This window comes from Anolis carolinensis, chromosome 1, assembly GCF_035594765.1.
Source record: "Anolis carolinensis isolate JA03-04 chromosome 1, rAnoCar3.1.pri, whole genome shotgun sequence".
In the NCBI taxonomy this organism is placed as follows: domain Eukaryota; kingdom Metazoa; phylum Chordata; class Lepidosauria; order Squamata; family Dactyloidae; genus Anolis; species Anolis carolinensis.
The window spans coordinates 88,503,933-88,527,578 of NC_085841.1; the positions used below are offsets into that span (position 1 = coordinate 88,503,933).

At 36.7% G+C, this 23,646-nt stretch overlaps 1 protein-coding gene and 1 long non-coding RNA gene across 2 annotated transcripts in view; one reads left to right on the forward strand and one right to left on the reverse strand.

Moving 5' to 3' along the window:
- Positions 1 to 23,646, reverse strand: part of lama2 (laminin subunit alpha 2) — a 630,991-nt gene that overhangs the window by 53,989 nt on the left and 553,356 nt on the right. Inside the window, 7 exon segments of the mRNA XM_062978830.1 lie at positions 3,778 to 3,919; positions 6,973 to 7,117; positions 8,614 to 8,776; positions 9,644 to 9,768; positions 14,785 to 14,944; positions 18,668 to 18,801; positions 22,380 to 22,523. Of these exon segments, the coding sequence (XP_062834900.1) occupies positions 3,778 to 3,919; positions 6,973 to 7,117; positions 8,614 to 8,776; positions 9,644 to 9,768; positions 14,785 to 14,944; positions 18,668 to 18,801; positions 22,380 to 22,523 (1,013 nt within the window).
- LOC134298468 (uncharacterized) overlaps positions 7,961 to 23,646 on the forward strand; it is a 46,362-nt gene continuing 30,676 nt past the window's right edge. Inside the window, exons 1-2 of the long non-coding RNA XR_010005569.1 lie at positions 7,961 to 8,061; positions 20,168 to 20,271. This is a non-coding gene — a long non-coding RNA (uncharacterized LOC134298468). The remainder of the gene's footprint in view (positions 8,062 to 20,167; positions 20,272 to 23,646) is intronic.

Genomic DNA, 23,646 nt, shown 5'->3' on the forward strand with positions numbered 1-23,646 from the left:
GCAGCGTGAGGCAAGGCTATGCTAAGCACTTAGGAATAGCTTGATTTGCTGCGGCAGAATCTCTTGCTGAATGAACACCCCCAGAGCAACAGCTGGAACAAATACAGACACAAATTGCTTTTTGCTTTGCCACCTGTTGCAAGCAGTGCTTCACCCATGCAAAGCAGAAAGCATGCAAGTGCTGATTTAAATTGGATATTGTTTACCTTGATTTCATACTAAGATAAAAAAAAAGAGAGAAAGAGGGGGAGAAAAGAACCGACACAGAATTTAATTTACAATTGTAATAGTTTTTTAAAAAACAAAACAAACAGCATTCCTGCAAAAGTCCTGTAACAATTTCTCATTTTTGACACTATATAGTACTTTTATTGAACACATATATAAGGAATAGATATACATGATTGTAATAGATATACATGATTAAAAAAAACCTTTACAAGGAGATAGATTTTAATGTCAGACAGTATTTGTCCATGCAGGCCTGGTGGAAGAAATCCTCAATGTGTGTAAAGATTAACAGAGAACTCAATTGATAACTTTCCTCCTTCTCAGTTTGATGCAGTGGCTGAAAATAGCAGGAGCTATATCCTGAAGGAGGGCAGGTATGTTAAGAATCTCTCCTTTGCTGATTCTTCTCATTTTAACGTTTCCCCTGAAGATCGGAGTTGCCTTTCTTATCAAAAGAGAATGTAAGATACAAAGGAAGACCTACATTATTGTCGTTCTCTTCTAAGGTGGAACATGAGGCTACTAGGTTCTCCTATGTCTTACCTCTCTGTCTCCAGGTAACCGTTCTGACCATCTGCACTAGCAGTTTTGCCAGACTGGAAACTGTAGACAGCTTTGGCACCTTTAATGTTTGGAAAGAAGAGGGAAATTCAGCAGGTGTTGTTTATCATGCAACCAGGTAATATGCAACACCTGCTGAAATGTGGTCTTCTAAACCTTTAAAAGTCAGAGGAGCCAGCTCCAATTTTTATTCTGCCAGCTCTACACACTAATGGGAGGTCAGTCATCATGAGATGTATGGGGGTAAATCAGATATTGCCAAAATAATGAATTTATGAAGGGAGCCAACTGGCTGGGAGAACAGAGAAGGCAGAGCCTCTGCGACATGTTTCCAAGTTAATTGGCACAACTTACTCCTAAAATATTATTTTTCAATGTGTGACAGAGGGTTTAAGTATGGCTAGACTTTTATTGATTGAATGGATTTAGTCTTTAAATGCTTTTACATTATTTTAGTGCTTTCAAAAAGAATAGTTCATTTAATTGCTTTTAACCCAATGACTATTTTAAGCAGTATTTTTTTCCTTCTGTGTTGTTAGTCCCTGAGCTCCATACTGGGAGAAAGGCAAGATAAAAAATAAACAAGATGGTGTGTGCAAAATTAGACATAACAAGGGTTGTTATAGACAGTTATATCAATGTAGATATATCAGTCAAGTAGTCTGTGGCCAAATTCTCATTGGTTTGTCAAGTGTATGACTCGTTCCCTCAAGATATTTGAATACTGTAGAATAAAAAGCTGGGTGTTGGGGCTGCTGCTTTCAAAAGAAGAACTTTATGTGAGTATGAAAATTTATAAACACTGTGAAAAAAACAAATAGATTAATTCTTTTTCAACCACCATCACCACCACTATCATAATACAGGCAGTCCCTGAGTTACAAACATCCGACTTACAAATGATTCATTGTTAAAAACGGAGGTGAGGCAACAGGAAGTGAGAGAAATCTACCCCTCGGAAAGGAAATTCACTCCTGAAAGCATTATCAAGGGAGAAAGGTGTCTCCACTAAAACTTTATCACCAAACTTTGTTTCCACAGCAAGACAAATTTTTCAAAGTCCAATGATCACAGGGACAGAAAATGAGGTGAAATCTTCTGAATAGGGGTGCAGACAGCAAAACAAACACCACAGGGTTGTTAACCCTGCCCTGTGCTGTCTAAAACTAAAAGACATACTTTTGGCTGGAGTTACACTTAAAAATGTGCCTGTTTTGACTTTCAAAGAAAATTCAAGTTATAAACAGACCTACAGAACCTATCTTGTTTGTAACTTGGGGGACACCTGTATTAGAATTGAGGGTCAGTTTTAAACCTTACTGGTAATATTTTTAGCACTGGCTTTTTAATTTTAAAAAATTAACCAGTACAATAGGGATGTGAAAAGACACAAGCTTTGAGTAACTTTATGTAATTCCCTGCTCCTCCTTAGTTAGCTTTCAGTGGCATCTGCATGAAACAGGACATGATTCTTGGTCTAATCCAGACATGTAACTTTTATGATGTTGTGGTTGAGTTATAGATTTAGGTTAGTGCATATTTATTCTGGCTCTTTTGAACAGATATTGTTAACTTCTAATTTCTCAAAAAGAAAAAAAAAGAAAAAGAAAAAAACCCCTCAGAGCAGATGACAAGCGAACTGATGTAACAATAATCATAATGATGCACTAACTACAGCGTCAACCTTATTAACCAACATAAAGCTGCTTGGCTCTGCAGCAATCTATTTGTTCATTATTTCAGATCTCTTTGCATATGCTCAAAGTGAACTTGACTCTTATTTTTGCATGATATAAGAAAGAATGGCTGCCTCTTTCATATCATACTACACTTTGTAGTACAGTGATCTTTCTCTTGCCAAAATGTTTTTGTAAACATCAATAAAAGTTCTAGAGTTTATTTTATAATAAGGAAACAGTTATTAAAACCCAGGATCTAGTCTCTGAGCTTTAAAGAAGCCTTGAAAGTGTAACAGGATATATTTTATACATGATAAAATTGATAATGGACTCTTCATATGAGCAAGACAGTCAGTGCTATGTTTATATGTAAATATTCAAAAAGAAAGGTATGTTGCATAAAAATGTGGATAGATACACATTCTTTTCTATGACTCCATTTCTTTAAAACTGGCTCTTGCATTTCCTGGACAAACTAAGGCTGGACAGGTGTGAAGTGCAACAGGGAAGAGTAAGGTATTTCTTATATTTCTTTGTTTCCTTCCACTATTCTCTTATAATAGGCCCTCTACTTTCACAGGGTTGAGTAAAAAAGCCTGCTAATACTTTTTGTCTGAAATAACATTTAAGAATCTTTAGGTCTGGGGGTGGCGGATGGGGGGGAGGGTGGGACTGTATTTTTCTACCACCCCAGGTTCCAGACCCAATTTGTTATTTTTAGTCAGATTTTAAACAAATGGCGTGGAAAACAACAATGGGATCGATAACTCATCGTAAGCCACACCAGAAGACCGATATGTTGATGAGGCTTAAAGTTTCTCACTATTCCTTATCATTAGTACTTCTCCCTCCTACATCATCTTCATAGTCTTGCAAGTGGTAGCGGCAACACCCGTTACCTCACTACCTTCCTACTATGCATTTTGTGTTTAAAGAACTGACACTCAGGTGGGTCATTATCATTGCCGACATGAATTGTAAGAGAAGGCAGGGGTTATGGAGGACATATAGCTGTGGGGAAAAGGGATCAGCCAATTTTTCACTCTTTGTGCTGCATTATCTGTGAGAGATGCCTTTTCCCAATTGAAAGGCCATTTTCAATAGCTGTGAAACGGCCATATTATCACATAAGCAGGTGTAACACCTGAATGTTGAATTAGGGGCTGAACCTTAGGGACTGGTGTAGTTTATGTTGAATCATGAGGGCAAATTATCCTCAAGCCAAGGGAGTCCAAACAAACACGCAGGGAGTATAATGTTCAAATAATCAAGTTCAAATAGTAAATACCTTTTTGCTACCCATTACCTTAGATTTCCTCTTAAGCTTGGCAGTCCCCCAAAATAGATAGGTTCATCAGCTTTCAAGTTAAGGCCAAAGTGCTTTCCTGTAGAATCTGTTGATATGATCTCTTCTTGATTGGAGTCTATGTCTACAATTGATACATTAGCTGCAGAAAAGAAAAGAGAAAGTTTACTATAGATTTCAGTTGAAGAATGCTTCAAATGTTAGTACTTAATAGCTTATGGTTTATACTCCTTAAGAAAAATTTGCATTAAAATATGTTTTAATGATGAATGGCCACTTAGTATAGTGGTATATTATTATAAATGCTTGCAAAGAAAATCAGTGCAATCCATTGTCTAAATCCAAGGTTTAAAAGTAACACACAACTGGAAAGTAAAGAAAGAAGCATAAAATAAATAATATACAAAAATAATAAAAGATGAACAAGAAAAGATTTGCCACAGTCAGAAAGACTTACTAGCACAGCTTCCCCCCCCCCCCTGAAAACTTTGCTAATGCATAATGGCTTTTATTTATTAGACTGATTAATTAATAATATATTTTAAAGGATGTAATTGGAATATTAATTCGAGCAACATTAAAATAAAAATGTGTAGACCCTTCCAATTTTGTAGCAGTGGCTTTATTTATACAGATTTGCCTTGGTCACTCTATGCACTGCCACTTCATCTCACTCCAACCCACCCTAGAAACTGGTACCCTGGTTTCAGTTCAAAATACCTAATGTTGGTGACTGGTACAAAAACAGACAAGCACAGGTAATACAGCTGGGGCAGGGGTCATGCCATGATTTGCTTCTCTTCCACAATCCTAAAATCCTTTCATACTGCTGTATTTTCCAGATTTTCAAATCAGATAATCTACATTATCTGCTTTGAACTGGATTATATGAGTCTATACTGCCATATAATCCAGTTCAAAGTAGATAATCTGGTTTTTATATGGCAGTGTAGAAGGGGCCTAAATGTATGTATATTGTAATGTACACAGATTCATGATACCCAGCTTGTCATTAAGAGTTTTGGGCTGATTTCTTGTACCAAGAGTTTAGCTGCCAGACTCAGATCCTCTGTACTATTCAGGAGGGAGCCTCCCAGAGCCAGCAAAGAGATGAGACAGATGCTGTTCATTTCTGGTGAAAATATTTTGATAGACTAAAATACAATGATAATATGAACCTGGTGGGATATATGTTTATATAAGACTGTAATTTCAGTATGATTTTGATATTTTCAATAGCCTCTACATTTCTTGAATGTAATAGTCCTCTGCTTACAATTGGGAAACTCGTGCTATGCTAACCACATATTTTCTGGACATATTAGCAAATCAGTCAGGAGCATCTGCGAGGAAAGGGCAAGAGAGCACCTATTCTTCAGTCCAAGAGGCACAGTCCCCTAGATTTCTAGTTTTCCTTTTTTTCCTTTTAAAAGAAGTATCAAGTGCATGGCCAATGGTAAACAACTGTGGTCGGAGCAGGGGCAAACTTTTGCTACTATGGTAGACCATAACTGCATTTTTGACTTTCACACACAATTAATAGACTGAACTTTTCTCACCCCAGCTCTACCATTTATAGAAACTGAAATAAGACAAAATCTGCACTTACCCGTATTTTATCTGATTTTAATAAACTATTAGTTCATAAGCGAGCCAGTGTGAAATAGTGATTTGATGATAAACTATTAGTTCACAAGATAAATCAGTGTGCAATAGTGATTTGAATTTTGGAGTAGAACTCTCTATAATTCAGAAAGGAGATCAAGGCACACAATAATAGTGATAATTAGTTTTGGTATTTTTAACTGACACATTAAGTACTTATTACTATTTGGCATTCTCTTAAAAAGAAATCTGGGAGTTTAGGACAGCAGTGATTAGGCAATAGCATGTTCTCTCATTGAATAAAATTGTTACAGCTGTCTTGGTAGATCAAGACTGTTATCATGTTTAACAGAAAAGGTAGAGCTTTTATTGGAAGCTATGCAAGAAACAGTAAATCTGCAGTTCATTAATGTGAAAGTTCCGTTATGGTAGTTTGAAAGAAAAAGTGGTTTAGTAAATGTAAAATGTGACAGTGAAAAATAGAAACAAAACATGAAATAGTCTCTTGTAGAACCCCAATCCTGACCAAGTGTAGCTATTTCTTTAGTTAGAATATTTCCTCTTAGTTTCTATAGTGAGATGAAGAAAATCACTCTAAAATAAGGGCTTGTTTCCTTCAAAACTCCTGCGAATCTGTTGAGTTGTTGTGAAAAGACTGATGACATTAAAAATACTGAATACACTATTAAGATTTTTAAAAAACATCTCTCCCTCCACATAAAATTTTGCATTTTGTATTAAGGCTGTCAAATTCAAAGTTCTGAGGATTTTTCTACTGTTTGTAGCTTCTAGATGTCATTTAAAGTCACATGAAGGATCAAAGTATGTGCACCATCTCAAGGAAAATACACAGATTTGTTGTAGTAGGAAATACTATGCATAAGTATTATATTCACAAATTATGAGTAGGAAATCTAGCTTTTGCATTCAGAATAATACTGTAGAGCACATATGATGCTTTGTGCCTGTTACAGTAGAGTCTCACTTATCCAACATAAACGCGCCAGCAGAACGTTGGATAAATGAATATGTTGGATAATAAGGAGGGATTATGGAAAAGCCTATTAAACATCAAATTAGGTTATGATTTTAGCACCAAAACATCATGTTATACAACAAATTTGACAGAAAAAGTAGTTCAATACACAGTAATGCTATCTAGTAATTACTATATTTACGAATTTAGCATCAAAATATCATGATGTATTGAAAACACTGACTACAAAAATGTGTTGGATAATCCAGAACGTTGGATAAGTGAGACTCTACTGTATATGGTTCCCCCCCCCCCCGACACACACACTTGGGTGAATTTGAGAATGTAATTTGGGTAGCTGTAAGGCAGAATTATGTCTGAAAAATTAAGATACCGTTTTCAAAAGAAAATCATACAAGACCCGTTTGACACTGCAATCAGTCGTAGCTAACCTAAGCTATCTGTAATTGAAAGCAAAAGAAGTTACTAAATCACTTTCTTTTACAATTTCTAAACCCAGCAATTTTATATATCATCTTCTCCATGATTAGGTAGTTAGCTGTGCTGGATAAGATAATTAGGATGTTTATGATATTATCCCTGCAGGGACTCACCTTGTTTTAGAATTCTTGACAAGGTGAATGATTTCCATTTTCCATCATTGTGGTTTTGGTTGCTGACAACAGAAGCTGTTCCTGAACCAAGATCATAGCTCACTTTAATATGCCCATCACTGAGTTCAATGCTCATGAAATCTTTCTGTTAATGAGGAGCAATAGAAATTTAGTTACTGAAAGCCAAGTTCTTTTTTTCTAGAGCAAAATAATTTCAATTGAAGTGAGTCTTTTGTTTCCAATCTACAATCCTGAATGCAAGAGTCTTTCTAAGTTCATGAAATTCAGATAAAAGAACTCAGTCATCAAACCTAGTATGAATGGCAAGGTAATGTTGTGTATTGAGAATAGCTTCTTTTAATCACTTCATGGAATTTAAAACACTGTTTGCATAATAAGCTTCCATCTCATTGCTGCCAATTAACATCCTTAGTATTTACTGACTGCTTGAAAAAATAGTGGCCTAAATCTAATTGCTTACTTGAATCAACTGTGAACAGTACATCAAAATTTATATAGGAATAGGATTTAGTTTGATTCACTATGCTGGCTAAGAAAGAGAATTTCAGCCATTTCTGTAACAAAAACAGATTTTATTGCCACCCATACGGTACTTTTAAATCTGTCCTGTTTTCAAGATTAAGGAAAACAACTCAGATAATGTAAATAAGAAATGAAAAAAAAACATTTTTTCTTCAAAATGTTTTAAATTAATTGTAGTACAACACCCTTTTCCATAGGACCAATATTTGCAGTATGTGACAAAATGTTATGTCTAGACATTTTTCTAGGTCCTCCAGCTATGATGCTATGGTATTCTTGGGCTAATTAAGTCCTTAATTTCAATAGGGTTCAATGCATTTTCATGTATCATGTAAAGTTCAAGTATATATTCCATACGGATACAGGGATATCTATCTATCTATCTATCATTCTTGATAAATAATGATAGTTAACTTATCATCCTTTATCATCTCAACATAGATCTTTACGGGAAACTTTCAGGTCTGTGGTGTCCACCCATACCATACTGCTGTCGAATAGATCTTTCTCAAGTAGTTTCTACAAGAAGAATGGCAGGAATACGTAGTAAGTCCACTTATTTTCTAAATCTTATTCTGTTTTCTAAATGTTATGCATCAGTAGAATCAGGAATTCCATTAAGCCCTATATGTAATTATTTACATATAGATTGTGTAACTTCTTGAGGATTGGGATAATGTCCCATTCTGCTTAAAATGTATGTTGTTATTTTGTTTTCAGTCAAAGAAATTAACTAATAATAATTCCCCTTTCTAAAAATATGGCAAAGAATCTGTGAACTATTTTTACATTACCTTATGTCAAAAAATAACATATAAACTGAGAGATTCTTACTGTCGAACACTGATTATTTCACAGTACAAAAAGCAATATGCACTAGAATTTTGTAATCATGGTCACAGAACTTTACCAATATTATTATGAACATTGTTGCACTGCCCTTGCAAATACCATGTTTTAGAAATAAATTTTACAATTCACAGTCTTTGTTTAAGTGATATCCAGTCCCACCACTCAATGGCATACATTCAAAATCTATGAGAACTGTATAATCTACAACATTAGCAGTAGCAAAACAAGTGTTTAGATTATGCTTACCAAGTCAAGTGTAGCAAGGTACATTAGAAGAGCAGTGGAAGAAAAGGTCTTAAACTTGAACATAACCATGGAGATATTTGGATTCCATCTAATTGGGCGGCTTACCATGGCATAACCTTCTCCATCAAACTGAACTGTGCCCTCACCATCAGCCACTTGGGGACTAAGAAGGAGAAAAATGCTCAAACTTCAGTCAGAAATTGCCAAAATTGTTATACACAAAACAGAATCAGCTGTAATAGGGGACTGAAGATTTCTCTCAAACCAGAAATATGTAGTTCCTATATATTTTTAGGTAATGATTTTTCTGAGTAAAGAACACCTACAATATATATTTTTAAATCTGATGGCCAGTCTCAAGAGACATGGTTTCTATGGTATTTTCTATATTGGACTACCACAAGTTTGGTCCTTCACTGAAGAAATTAAATAATAATGACTGCAAAATGTTATTCCCTAGAGAAAAATGTCTAAGCAGACTTAATAAAACATTTAGAGAAAATAAGAAATGTTTAAAATTGTATTTTTTAAAACCATACTATCACTCAATCTTCACTTATGGTTAATATGAATATATTTTATAAAGTAAATTGTTTGTATAAAACATGTAACAATTGACATTTGCTAAATTGCAGCTGTTGAAAAAGAACATAAAATATGATTAATGATCTTTTTATTATGTAGTATTTTAAAAGAATTCTAATTTTATTTGATCAAATGATTTGTGCAGGCCTGTAGCCAAGACTTTGATTTGGGGGAGGGGCTGAGTCTGAGTGAGAGAGGATCTACCCTAGCAAACCGTTTGTATTGTTATCCCAATACCCCCATGCATATGGGATATATTGAGCATGGTGATCAGATCATGATATGAATAAACATAACAGTTTAAATAATAAATGTAAGGCCTTCTCGCGGACTACCCTGAAAATTTCAGGGGGGGGGGGCTCAAGCCCCCCCCCCCCCCCACACCTACATGCCTGGATTTGTGCATTAAGCAGAACTGAAAATTGGCAATATAAAAAAACCGTACCTGACAGCACAGCCTTTACACTCTCCTTCAATGTCTCTGAAATTCCACAAACCTATTGGTTTGCTGTCTAAATAAGTTTCTCCCATACAGCCAGTGAAAGTAGTAACTCTTACAGCTTCAGATTTCTGAAAATACAAAGGATGATGGCTGAGTTCTGAGCTCATTGTTAATAGAAAACACAATTATAACTGAAAGCATATAGGGACTGAGACCTACATTGCTTCACTGTAGTATAAACCAAAGCAAGAAGTGAAGGTACCATCACCAGGGTTTTTGAGGGAAGGGGCAGTGTTTGTTTCCCTTGCTGCCCCTGGCCCAGCTCCTGGGGACTCACTTCTGGCAGAACTGAGGCCCTGACTCTACAAAGTGAGGCCAGCAAGCAACAACTGCTGCTCCAGAGGCTGGAGCATAAAAAGGACCACGCCTGCAGGGACTCAGCCAAAGCAAGAAGTGAAGGTACTATCACCAGGGGCTTTGAGGGAAGGGGCAGTGTTTGCTTTCCTTGCTGCCCCTGGCTCAGCTCCTGGGGATCACTCTGGCTGCTTGGTGCTGCCAGACTCCATCTTGACCAGCCTCCATTTCAACATCCTGGGGTCAGCACAGAGATACCAGCATTTGTTTCTTTCGGCCATGGTCCTTGATCCACCTGGGCCCTCTTGAATGAATGCTGCCACAACGATCCCAGTTTTGTGTCTCATTCCTCCCCTGATGGAACATCTGCTCCATTAAAACTATGTTTTAATCTGTTTTATTGCATTTATATGTTTTAATTTTTTATAATTTGATATGTTATATTTATTATTTGTTGTATAATGCAGCATTAAATTTTGCCATAATCTGTAAGACGCTCTGAGTCCCCTTCGGGCTTGAGAAGAGTGGGGTATAAATATAGTAAATAAATAAATAAATAAACAAACAAACAAACATCAATTGACACCTGTAAATCCATTTTACAGGTAAATATATTGTCTGGTTTTAGGTCTTATTATAAGATTGAAATGTTTTTATATCTTGGAGAATGGCCTACACAAGAAATCTCTTTTCAGGTTTTGATAACATTGATCATGGTGTCTTTTGGGGCTGCCTTGCTAGGATGGGACTTGGAGGGACTGATTTTACAGAAGCTGGGAGATTACTGTTTGACAGCTTGGCAACTGGCATGTGGACCTTCAGGATGCTATCTTACATTGCCAAATATTTAACATATACACAGGCAGAGGTTGCCTGGAGATTAGGAATTCAGTGTCCCTATTCTATTTCTCCTTTCTATTGAAACCCAACAAAACTGTTTTAGTTCTAAACCAATGATACCAGTAATGGACCAGATGAGGGTGGAAAAACAAATATTTCATTCAGACAAGGCAGAGATGTTTGTGGTCAAATGATAGGAAGATCAAGAACAAGTTTTGTATATTATTCAATGAGTATTTCCATTTCACAGAATTTGTGCTAATCCTTTTGGATGAACTTAAAAAAAAGTTTTGGATGAATTGTTTGCATCTTTTTATCCTTTGCTTGCCTTGTGTATATATATGTGTGCATGCTTCATTTAACAAAAATGGAACGCGACCAGCACTAATGGCAAAGAAAAGTGCTGGCAGGAGGAAACATTTATCATTTTGCTCATCCATAGGAAGCAAAAATTTGGTTGCAGTAGCTTATTTCTCTTTAATGGACAAATACTATTTACATATTTCTTTATGCTCTTCCCAATGGGATTTCCATTCCCCTCGGTTACTTTCTTGGCATGGTCATTATCAACTGTGGTTACAGCTGTAGCTGTAATATCAAGACACTTTTCTACGTATTTAGTCTCTGGTTCTGTCCAATGGGAAGCATAACTATTGTTCAGATGCAGCTAATCCTGGAGTCATGGAAATGCTAGTGCTATGTGGGTTTCCAGGAAATGCATTGTGGAAAGTGACCAAACACTGCTCTAATTTACATTCTGTTTTCCTTGCTGAAAGGTTTTCATATCTAAGCAAGACAACAGTAAATAGTGGCATTCTGACATATGGCTCATATACTGGACTTTCCAGTGACAAACCGTTAATGATGCTTTCAATTAAAGCAAACCTTGCTTGAATATCATTTCAGATGAGTCGGTGTAAAGAGTGGCTTAAAGAGCTGGGCATGTTTAGCCTGCAGAAGAGAAGGCTGAGAGGAGACATGATAGCTATGTTATAAATATGTGAGGGGAAGTCATAAGGAGGAGGGGGAAAGCTTGTTTTCTGCTGCCCTGGAGGCTAGGACACGGAACAATGGCTTCAAACTGTAGGAAAAGAGATTCCACCTGAACATTAGGAAGAACTTCCTCACTGTGAGAGCTGTTTGGCATTGGAACTTTCTACCCCGGAGTGTGGTGGAGGCTCCTTCTTTGGAGGCTTTTAAGTTGAGGCTGGATGGCCCTCTGTTGGGGGTGCTTTGAATGTCATCTTCCTGCTTCTCGGCAGGGGGTTGGACTGGATGACCCGTGAGGTCTCTTCCAACTCTATGATTCTATGAGTCTCAGAATACAAATATGATACTTTTATGTTCTATTATAATTGGATCTCTACAGAATATTTCAATGTTTTTTTTTTCTCCTGAACCCCCATATCTGTTGGACTTCATTCATCCAGATCTAACAAAACCTGAATTCTCTAGGCATTTTCTAGATCCCCCAGAGGAACTCTATGGACTAGAGTTCCTTTATTTCAACAGGGACCACTATTATCTATGATTTCACATATCCATGAAAAGTCCAGGAGCATATTCCCTGTGGATGTGAGGGTTGTACTGTGCAAGAATATAAGAGCTATCAAGTTTGCAAATAACATTGCCTTCTTATTGAAATCTAGACTGAAAGCATAACAAGGATGTACACATTCCATTCTAATCATATTCCTGATAATGTTAAATTGATAATTGTACTTATTTTGCTAATAATTCACCAATATTATTCACATTTGCAAAATAAAAATAAAAAAGGTCAAATATTTTGTTCTAATGACATGTCTTTTTCAAAAGTATCCAATTTTTAAAAATGTTTTTCTTCATCAGGGTACGTTCAGTTCCAGATATTTAGTAATTTGAGACACATAAGCACCTGCTACATTTCATGAAGCAATTATGAATGTTAAAAATATTAATGTGCGAGCATATGGAGAAGAGCAACTTGACTTTCAAAGAGAGGCATGACATGAAAGTCTAACAACTTCAACGATTTATTCCAAGGTCATTGTGAATGTTTTAATTGCTGAAGTGTATATTCAATGCTACTTTTGAAAACTCCATGATAAGTAGGCAATGGATTTTATTTTAGTGAGACTGAAAAAGCACATTCAGTTGAAAACGACCTATTTTTATAAAAAGAAAATAAGAAAATTGATAAAAAGGGCATTTTATGATACTAAAGAATTTTTCTCTGTGAATTATTGAAAATGTAGTTAGCAAAGTAACATCTTAATGTGAGCCTCAGAACTACATGAAATACTGTATTTACATTTTATAAAGCAGAGACAGGGCAACTTTTTCTGTTCAGGTGAGTGGGTGATTCAGGTGAGTGGCTTCCTGCTTCATCTTTCCCTGCATTAGGTGAGGTAATGTGCTACAGGTCTTAAGGTTGTGGCCTCATCAAGACCATCACCCATTTAAAGTAGGAATGTATGGATTAGGAGGTGATGGGGAAGTGTTTCCTTTTACTACCCCCAGGCCCTGACAGTGTCCTGAAATAATCTTCTAGTTAGTTCAGAAAGGAATGACAATCAGTTACATCCCAAATAAGCAGCCATGCTAAATGTCCCTAGCACAGAGTGTTCATCAAAGCCACAAATGCAGTTTGTATTGTGACTGCTGACCTGAATCCCAAGGAACTGTGACAGTCTATAAGAAATGTTGCTTCTTTATCCTTGCCTTATTCTGCCACATCCTAATATCTGTCACTGTAGCAGACATACGCTTACAGTACCATTATTTCAAGGACCATGAGAAGTCATTGATTCAGCTCTGGTGACAGCTGATACTGCAACAATGCTGGGGTTTGGAAACAGATCCTATTTTGGGATTAGGCCATTGTTTCTTTGAGATAGTGTTAATGCATTGCTACCTGATACATGTTCATGTCATTGCTAACAAAGCTAGATGGTTAGTCATAGTCTTCCCACTCCTACCTATAAATGCTTATACTTTCAATACAACACATCTGCAACAAAACAGATGAAATGTCTGATAGCTAGTTAACTTGAAGTAAACAAAACTTTGGATAATATAATTCTACAGTGAAACATGACTTTTGAGGGGAGTAAAATCTACTTAGATGAGATTAAGTATGACTAAGAGATGGCATAGCATTGTCCTTGTAGAAGGGAACATGGATTGAGTGAACTAAGCCTATTTTCATGAAAGGATATTGAATGAATATACCCACCAGAGAACTGTATATATGTTTTACAATATTTAAAAATACAACATGACACAAAGGGTTACAGGGGTACAACTGATTTTAGAAGCATGGATGAGCTTTTCCATCCACTGTATCCACCCTGTCCAAAACTCAAGTTATGCCTACCAATTTCTGACATTTTAGTTTTTGCTTTCAGCCGTGTGGGAGGGAACATGTGGTATTAAATACAGCCATCAAATATTTTCAGTTTTAAAGTAATTTACTGATGTATAGCTACACAATACATCAGATCAGTGGTTCTCAACCTGGAGTCCCCAGATGTTTTTGGCCTTCAATTTCCAGAAATCCTAACAGCTGGTAAAATGGCTGTGATTCTGGGAGTTGTAGGCCAAAAACATCTGGGAACCCCAGGTTGAGAACAACTGTATTAAATTAATTATCCCTCTTCCCAGGCAATGTTTGTTTCACTCCATGTCTTGTGTTGAATAAGGAAATACATATACAATTGAAAACAGTGGTGGTGTAGTGGTTTGAGGGCTACACTTGGACTCTGGTGAAGCAGGGTTCAAATCCCTGCTCAAGATGTAAACCCACTAGGACACCCTGGGCAAGTCACACTTTCTCAGTCTCAGAGGAAGGCAATGTCAAGCCTCCTACATTAAGAAAACATGATAATAGATTCACCTTAGCAGAGTCCGTAAGTCATAAATGAGTTGAAGGTATATAGCAACAAGAATAAAATCAAAGGCTTTACTACCTTTATCTTCCCTGTTAGACCTCCAACAAACAGCATGGCATTTGCATCTACATCCAAAATGGTATAACCAGGTGGGGAAATTGCATTGAAGATACTTGGGACAATAGTAGCCTTAGGTCCTTCCAATGCCTGTACAGAAATTGTGCCATTTCTTCCAGTTCTACATAAGAACAAATATAAATCAGGAAGTGGAATGTTATATCAACAGATTAATTTATTAATCCACATCTCTCCTAACAGAGTAAACATGCTTACATAAGTAGGACAGCACTTTGGTGATTTCTGCTCTGCAAGATTCACTTTCACTCCCCCATACAGAAGTTTCCTGCAAGGCCTCCCCACCATCTTATACATATAGAAGATATACTTCCTTGGCAATTTGCACGAACCCCACTCCTTATCAGTAGAACTTGGAGATATATTTTCAAGAAAAAATGAATAAAATGGTGTGTTGAAATCACGTATAACTGATTACCATTGCACAGTTATGGGTGGCTTCAGATTGCTCTTAGATTCATTCATATAAAGAGCTTTCAGAGCATTTCTTATTGGAGATTTTTGCTTTTCAATCCCAAAACAAATCTCTGCTGCACTAAAAAGAATGATATACTTTTATTCTTGTAACGCCTACACAAGAATAAAGCTATATCAACACTTTATTTAAACAGAACAAATAAAAATGTAAGCTTTAAATCCGTTTATATAGAAGTGAAAGTTCTACATTGATTTTTAAAAAAAAGACCTTTAATGTAAGTATTTGATCCATGAAGATTTACTACTCTCTGTAAATCAACAATATCTTTTATTTTATGGAGAAGAAATATTTATTTTTTCTCTTTCTTTGTAAATGTCAATCTAAATTTCAGCCTCTTTTGTCCCAAAACACACAGCATTTCTGGTTGAATGTTATCTACGGAATAACATAAATTGCACTGTCATGCAAATTACTAGCAAAAGTATTATCCAATAAGAATGCCCACTATATAATTTCGAGTGTAATATAAAATATACTTCCAAAGCCTAACTATGATGTCATATAACATATTTAACAATGCATTAATACATATTTCATAGACAGGACTTGTTAATTAGTACTGAAATTCAACTAGTACTATACTAGGAATTCTTGTCAACATAATCTCAAGCAAGATTGAAAATGCTTCCACAACACCTAACCTCAGCATTTCTGTCCAAGTTCATCTTGCAGGGATATAAGAGGAAAATAAGATATCTGCTATTATAGGTTGACACATATCTTTTTTTACAGAAGACTGTAGGAATTATGCCCAAAATGACTTTAAGAAATCCGTTACTGTTTCCTACTCAGACCACTGGCGGCCATACTATTATAGGTTGAGCATCCCTTATACAGAAGTCTAAAATCCCAAATACTCCAAAATCGTCCACATAGGTGACTGAGACACTGACCACGTTGGATTCTAATGGTTCAACTTTATTTCATCCATAAAAGTATTAAAAATATTATACAAAATTACCATCAAGCTATGTATAAGAGGTATGGATTTTATGTTAACACTTGGGTCTTATCTCCTAGATATTTCATTATGTGTGTATGTAAATGTAGGCACTACAAAATCCATAATAATAATAATAATAATAATAATAATAATAATAATAATAATAATAATATATTCAAAATAAATGTGATCCCAAACATTTTGGATAAGGAGCACTCAACCTATATTTGGTGGTCCAAAGAAATAGCTGCAAGTATGTATGAAACATAAATGAATTTTATGTTAACACTGGGTCCAATCTCCTAGATATGTGAGTATGCAAATGTAGGCATTCCAAAATCCACAGTAACAACAATAATAATTATTATTGAAAGTTCAAAACAAATGTGGTCTCAAGCATTTTGGATACTCAACCTATATTGGTGACTCAAATAACTGCAAGTTGTCTGAGGAATGGAAATAAAAGTGCCTCCTGCCTTCTCAAGCGAATGGGATTGTGAGCCAACTTAGGAGAAAAGAACTAGGTAAGGTATATACTTCTAACCGTTACCTGTATAGTACTAAAGGTGATTGACTTGAAACATTAGGAAAGTAAAGGCATACTTGCATCTAGTTTTAAAACAATTATCAGCCATTATTTTGCAGAGAAACTATTGTTCGAGAAAACTATTAATGAATACTTAAGAAAAACATTTTAAAACTACACACACACACACACACACACACACACACACACACACACTCTTGATGTTTCAGAACAAATATTCTGATACCTGTTACATTTCCAGAATTTTACCTCAATTTCTATGCACTGTGATTGAGCTCTGGCCTTATTTTTGTTATGGGCATTGGGCAATGCAATTGTAGAGGTTCTGTTCATTCCAGAAAGTTTTAAAACATGAATTTTAAACTTGTGTCCTTTGTTTAAATCTCTGTTTTGTGTATTTTAATATGTATTTTATAGAAATATGTTTTAATATGTATCTTTTATAGAAATGCATTTTAATATGTCTATTTGAGGTATTTTTTACAATGTTTATGAGTTTTAATTATTCTGTAACCCAACTCAAGCAATGAGGAGAGATGGGTAAAAAATAACTATTATTATTATTACAGTAGAGTCTCACTTATCCAACATTCGCTTATCCAATGTTCTGGATTATCCAATGCATTTTTGTAGTCAATGTTTTCAATACATCATGATATTTTGCTGCTAAATTCATGAATACAGTAATTACTACTTAGTAAATACAGTAATTACTACATACTGAACTACTTTTCTGTCAAATTTGTTGTATAACATGATGTTTTGGTGCTGAATTTGTAAAATCATAACCTAATTTGATGTTTAATAGGCTTCTCCTTAATCTCTCCTTATTATCCAACATATTTGCTTATCCAACATTCTGCCAGCCCATTAATGTTGGATAAGTTAGACTCTACTGTATCATCATCATCTTCATCTTCATCATCATAATCCTGATGTTATGCCTAAACCTGGGCAGGAGGTTATTGTTTGGGAAGGAGTGGCACAATTAGCTTGACTAGTATGGTACTGAGTCTTTAAATATTACAATAGGGAAAAGCCAAGGAAAAGCTGCTTCCACTTCACTCCTGGAACATATAAAGCCCCTGATTACAAAGATAATCCAAGCATATTTGACCACAATGAGCTACTTCTGTAGTTTGAACTGTGGTGTCACAGCAAGTAGATTAAACTAACAATCCTTTCCTATGACAATGGAGCTAGAGGATTGTGGAGTCTATTCAGACAATTAAAGTTGCAATTTTATAGGTGGTTATCTAGAAAATAAATCCCACTGAACTCAGTGGTATTTATTTCTGAGTAGATTTGTGTATGACTACTTTGGAAAGATGGTGCTCTTATAGGAAGTGCTCAAAAATGTATTGCCCCTCATGTTACATACTTGCATGATGACACAGAAGAAGGGAAACCAATGCCCATAAAGTCACACATCATACTAATTTTACTAAAGCTGTGAAACATTTTATTTCTGCTTTTCAAATTTCTAATGTTTATATTTTATTTTATCATGCCTGCTCAGAAGTTCAGAGTAATTCCAATATACCGAACTCAGAAAAAAACCCCCAGTATCTAAGTATTATAAAATTAATGTTCTATTTCTATCCATGTTTCCACACACACACACACACACACACACACACACACACACAAAACTTGGTTGTGTACATCATCATATTTCACCAGTTCAAAAGACAACCACCTGGTAGTTTATATACTAAAAAGGAGATTGTATGTATTCTGACAACATTTTTGAGGAAAAAGTTACATGATTGTGGTATCATTATGAAATGACTCTCTACCATAACAGATTTCATCTTAAAGTTAAATCTATTCTGAAAGAAAGAAAGAAAACACTTGCCTTGATGCTTCAATTCGGTACCAAAACCCATCATTAATGGTTAGATCTGGATACTCAACTCGTCCAACTCCAGATCCAACATCCCATAGGAAATCCACTTTGCCTTTACGCATTTCTATAGCCAGAAAGTCAGTCTAAAATAAAATAGGTTTTCTTAAATAATGAGCGTCATTAGAGAAATAAGAAAGTCTACATGTAGACTTTTATCTTTCTCTCTTTTTCCTACTTTTCTATACCTTGGTTGTTCTCACTCTTTCGGTGTAATATAACAAATTTAATAAATTTCTTATAAAAGAGAGAGAGAAATAAGAAAAAGTCTATGCATGAACCAAAGCAGTAACAAAAAGGCAAGACAGCTGAGCGATTAATAAATAAAGGTGTAAAAATTAAAGAAATGTGAGCTGAAGACAGTAAGATATGATCATATCAAGTGAGTACTCATCCAGATGTCTTAATGTTTTTTTTCTATCTACTGTTTCTGTTTCTTTCTGTTTTTTTCACTATCTACTCTGTGACACAGAGAGAGTGTGTATAACACCCCTTCTTACTATAGGTGCTAGTTGATGATTATTCTAACACAGCCAAATAAATACTACCTTCGTTAGCTTATTCCAAATATGCCTGCATATGGAGCAAAAACAAAAGCTGCAATCCATCAATGCAAGCATAGCAACATTAGAGTCAATACAACTCTTTTCTTTCTACCTTGGCACACATTCACAGATGTGCATACATAGTACAGATGCTCATCATGGGGATCAGGAGTTCTTTGTGTATGTTCCATGTCTCCAGCTGGCCAGCCCTGTCATCCAGTATGATTTATTCAAACTCTACACTTGGGGCATTTGCATTGAGTTGGTAGAAGAGCAAGATAAGGATACATAGACTCCATAGTGTAAAGGAATACTTTTTTCTCCATGCAAATTTGGCTGGTAGTTCTGATGTTTATAGGTAAAGATAAAGGATTTCTCCTGATAAGTCCAGTTGTGACTGACTCTGGGGGATGGTGCTCATCTCCATTTCTAAGCTGAAGAGACAGCGTTGTCCGTAGACACCTCCAAGGTCATGTGGCCGGCATGACTGCATGGAGTACCGTTACCTTCCCGCCAGAGCAGTACCTATTGATCTACTCATATTTTGCATGTTTCCAAACGGCTAGTTTGGCAGGAGCTGGGGCTAACAGCGGGCGCTCATTCCGCTCCCGGGATTTGAACTTGGCACCTTTTGGTCCACAAGTTCTGCAGCTCCGCGCTTTAACGCACTGTGCCACATCATCATAACGCATCTGGCTATCACAAAACAGCTAGCTGATGCTTAGCTGCTCCTACTCTCTCTCTCTAGCATTACATGCTGTTTTGAGAGAGAACAAATACAGTGTTGCCCCACTTCTTCGTGGTTTGCTTATTGCAAACTCGCTGTTTTGTGGGAAATTTTTTATTTATTTATTTATCCACACCATTGCTGTTTTTAATAGTTAAATGACCTTTCTCTTCTTGCAAGCCCCGGGGAGAGTGAAGCCTTTCTTACTAGTGCTGGTGGATCCCTTGCTTTGTGTCTGCCATGTTGCCCTGGCTGCCTGGAAAGAAGAAAGGCCACTCCACTCGGTAAGTGAGCGAGGGAGGGAGGGAGGGAGGGAGGGAGGGAGGGAGGGAGGGAGAGAGAGAGAGAGAGAGAGAGAGAGAGAGAGAGAGAGAGAGAGAGAGAGAGAGAGAGAGAGGCCGGTGGCACCAGAATGCCATTGACACCAGAATCCCAGCAAATAAAGATGTATTTGCCAGTGGTGTACTTTTAAAAAATGAATCATTTTATTAGATATGTTTTTAAAGAGGCCTTTTAATGATTGAGCCATTTTGTCATTGTTCACTTTTTATCTTGAACTATAATTATAAAAATATCCCCCAGTTTCACCAGCATTGCATTATATGTTTCTTTAACAGGCCTGACATAACTTGAAATGGCTCAGCTGCCCAATACTGCCTTTTCACTTTGAAAATGTTTTTGCTACTAGTATAGAACCAGTGACACTGGCAAGCCCAAAGTATTTTCACTCAGGAAAAATTCAAACTTTCATGATTTCAATCTTACTTGGAGTAAAGTGCTGACCACGCTGGGATCTGGAGAGTCCCTCAGTGAAAGCAGCTGGCTACTCCCCTTGAACTGGTGCATTGCTGCAGCAGATATCTGCTAGGGGAGGCATGCTTATACAGTGTTCCCTCACTACTTCGCAGTTTGCTTTTCGCGGATTCACTGTTTTGCGGTTTTTAAATAAACACTAAAATAATAATATACATCATAAAAATTATGATTTACAGTGGTGGTGGTGGTCTCAGTTGGATGAGGGCAGCGGGGAAGAGGAGGAGTCCAAATAGCTGCAGGAAGAGAAGGAGGCCGCGCCATGTTCCCCCACACCTTTCTTCTCTTCTTCCCTCCCTCCCTCCCTCCCTCCCTCTTTCTACTTCCTTCCTGAGGAGAAGCCTAGCATCCCTACTTCATGGATTTTCACTTATCCTGGAACGTAACCCCCATGATAAGTGAGGTAGCACTGTATTGTGGGTTCATCACTGTGCTACCATCTTTCTCTTCTGATGCTTCTGCCAAACTGGGGAGAATGCCAGCTGGGAAGTGGTAAGAAAAATGCTGACATCTGTACAGGTGACTCAGCAACAGGGAGACACTAGAATAGTGGTTCTCAACCTGTGGGTCCCTAGATGTTTTGACCTACAATTCCCAAAAATTCCAGCCAGTTTACCAGCTGTTAGGATTTCTGGGAGTTGAAGGCCAAAACATCTGGGGACCCACAGGTTGAGAACCATTGCGCTAGAGCTTCAGCAGTCAAGGGCAACACAAGTACAAAAACTAGGGCTGTAGTCAGGGAAAATGAGACCAGAGGAAGTAGTTAAAGTGTGTTGATCTTGTCCCAGCATTGAAAGACTACCACAGAAAGAGGTAAGGGTAGATGAACAAAGCTTTCTTAGGGAGAGGAAGTTGAGGAAGAACTCTCCAGCAGGCTCCCCTAAGGGCCTGGCTTTTAACCTCATGAGCTTCAGCTTGCCTAGCTCCTTCAGCCTAAAGAGCAGGGTGAGACTCCTCTTCGTATTAGGTGAATCCTATCTACAAAACTCAGAAAGCCCAGTCAGAAAGGGAGTTGGTTGAACAGACTCTGGGAAGAGGCTAGATGCTTTTGTCCTACTTCAATTGTGGCGAGTGGTTCTGTTGGGTCCGAATCTTCACTAACTCACCCACCTTCACTGACTTTAATAAAGCCTAAGAATAGAGGCATCCTAATCCTGATGATATTGATCCTCCTGTTGAAACCTGAATACTGCTAGTCCTGCAGGGGATAATCATGTAAGACTTTATCACTATCCTACCCTGTGAATGATCAAAGGGTTGGAAGCTTGGACTTTTAAGCTGCATAATGATTTGGGACCTATAAATATTTGTAATATACAGTGTTTAGTTGTGCCTCATGGGTAAACCTTCATGGGCTATGATGTTCCAGGGGGATGGGGTGGAGAAGTCCTCAGAGTGTTAACACCAGCAGAGATAGCAAGCAGGGGGCAGATGTATAGCTTGATTTCTACATCCTCTTCATCTTCCCCTTCTGAACCAAAGAACCAAAACTGCTTTTTAGTTCCCATCTCAAATATATCAGAAAATAGTTTTGAACTGACTGTAAATTTTTCATAATGGAAAATGAGTGTAGACTTACAAATTTGTTACTTCCAAGGTAAAAAAGAAGATTGTCAGCCGTTGTTGTCTTTACATTGAGAATGACAGTGTTGTAGCTTCCCTTCTTTATTTCTGGTCTGTATGTACGAATGCAGTTGCCTCCAGAAGCCACAGATACTTTAATCTTTCATTGCGCATAAATGAAGAAAGGAGAAAAACAATAGGTGATATAAATATTACTAGCAATGAAAACTTTAAATATTGCCAAACAAACTCAGTACCTTCTTGCAGAGATCCTTTCCATTGCATGCTTCCTTAAATCTAAACATTTGGACAAATAGCAATATACAGCACTTTAAAAATGCTTGGTTTAGATTCCAAGCTATGGCAATCTTATCCGGCATTCTGCACAGACTGCTTAATGCAGTTATTATGCTAAACTGCAGTATTTTGAATATGTGAAAATGGTCAAAGGTCATCTAGGAAAACTCTGTTGTTGTATATATTCATAAATAAGTGGCTAATGAATTCACCAAGGAAAACAAGCATATAGCCCATGTGGAATTTGTGGTCCATGTGTTCCCTTACTTGGAAGACGTTCTCTGTAATCTTCCTGAAAATCTTTCACATATTTTACTCCTAGTATTAGTAGTTGCTAGCTCTGTCTCAGTGGATTTTTTAAATTCTTAAAACTAATGATCTAATATTCATTAAAAGTTCATGTTACTCTTCTTGCAATATTATTGCTATTATATAAGAAAGCTATGGCATTTATGTGCACATAATAAAAGAGTCAACAAAGAACATTGCTATGAGTCCTGTTTTATTGAGACTGCAGAACCTTGTTATGGAAATAAGCAAGAAGTAAGGAATTTTACTTGTCTGGTTGAGAATTAGTTGGCAGGAACAAATATGTCAGCAAAAGTGGCCGTATCAATCTACTTCTTCAGGTAACCTGCTAGACCAGGGGTCCCCAAACTAAGGCCCGGGGGCCGGATGCGGCCCACCGAAGCCATTTATCCGGCCCCCACGGCACTTGGGCTGAGGGGGGTTGGGCTAAATGACCCAAGGGTTCTCTTCTCTTACAACCATTATTATTATTATTATTATTATTATTATTATTATTATTATTATTATTAATAATAATAATAACATTAAGGCTGGGTGGCCGTCTGTCAGGGGTGCTTTGCTTGTGCTTTTGGTCCATAGAGGCAGAAGGGGGTTGGACAAAATGGCCCAAGGGGTCTCTTCCAACCCTCTTTATTATTATTATTATTATTATTATTATTATTATTATTATTATTATT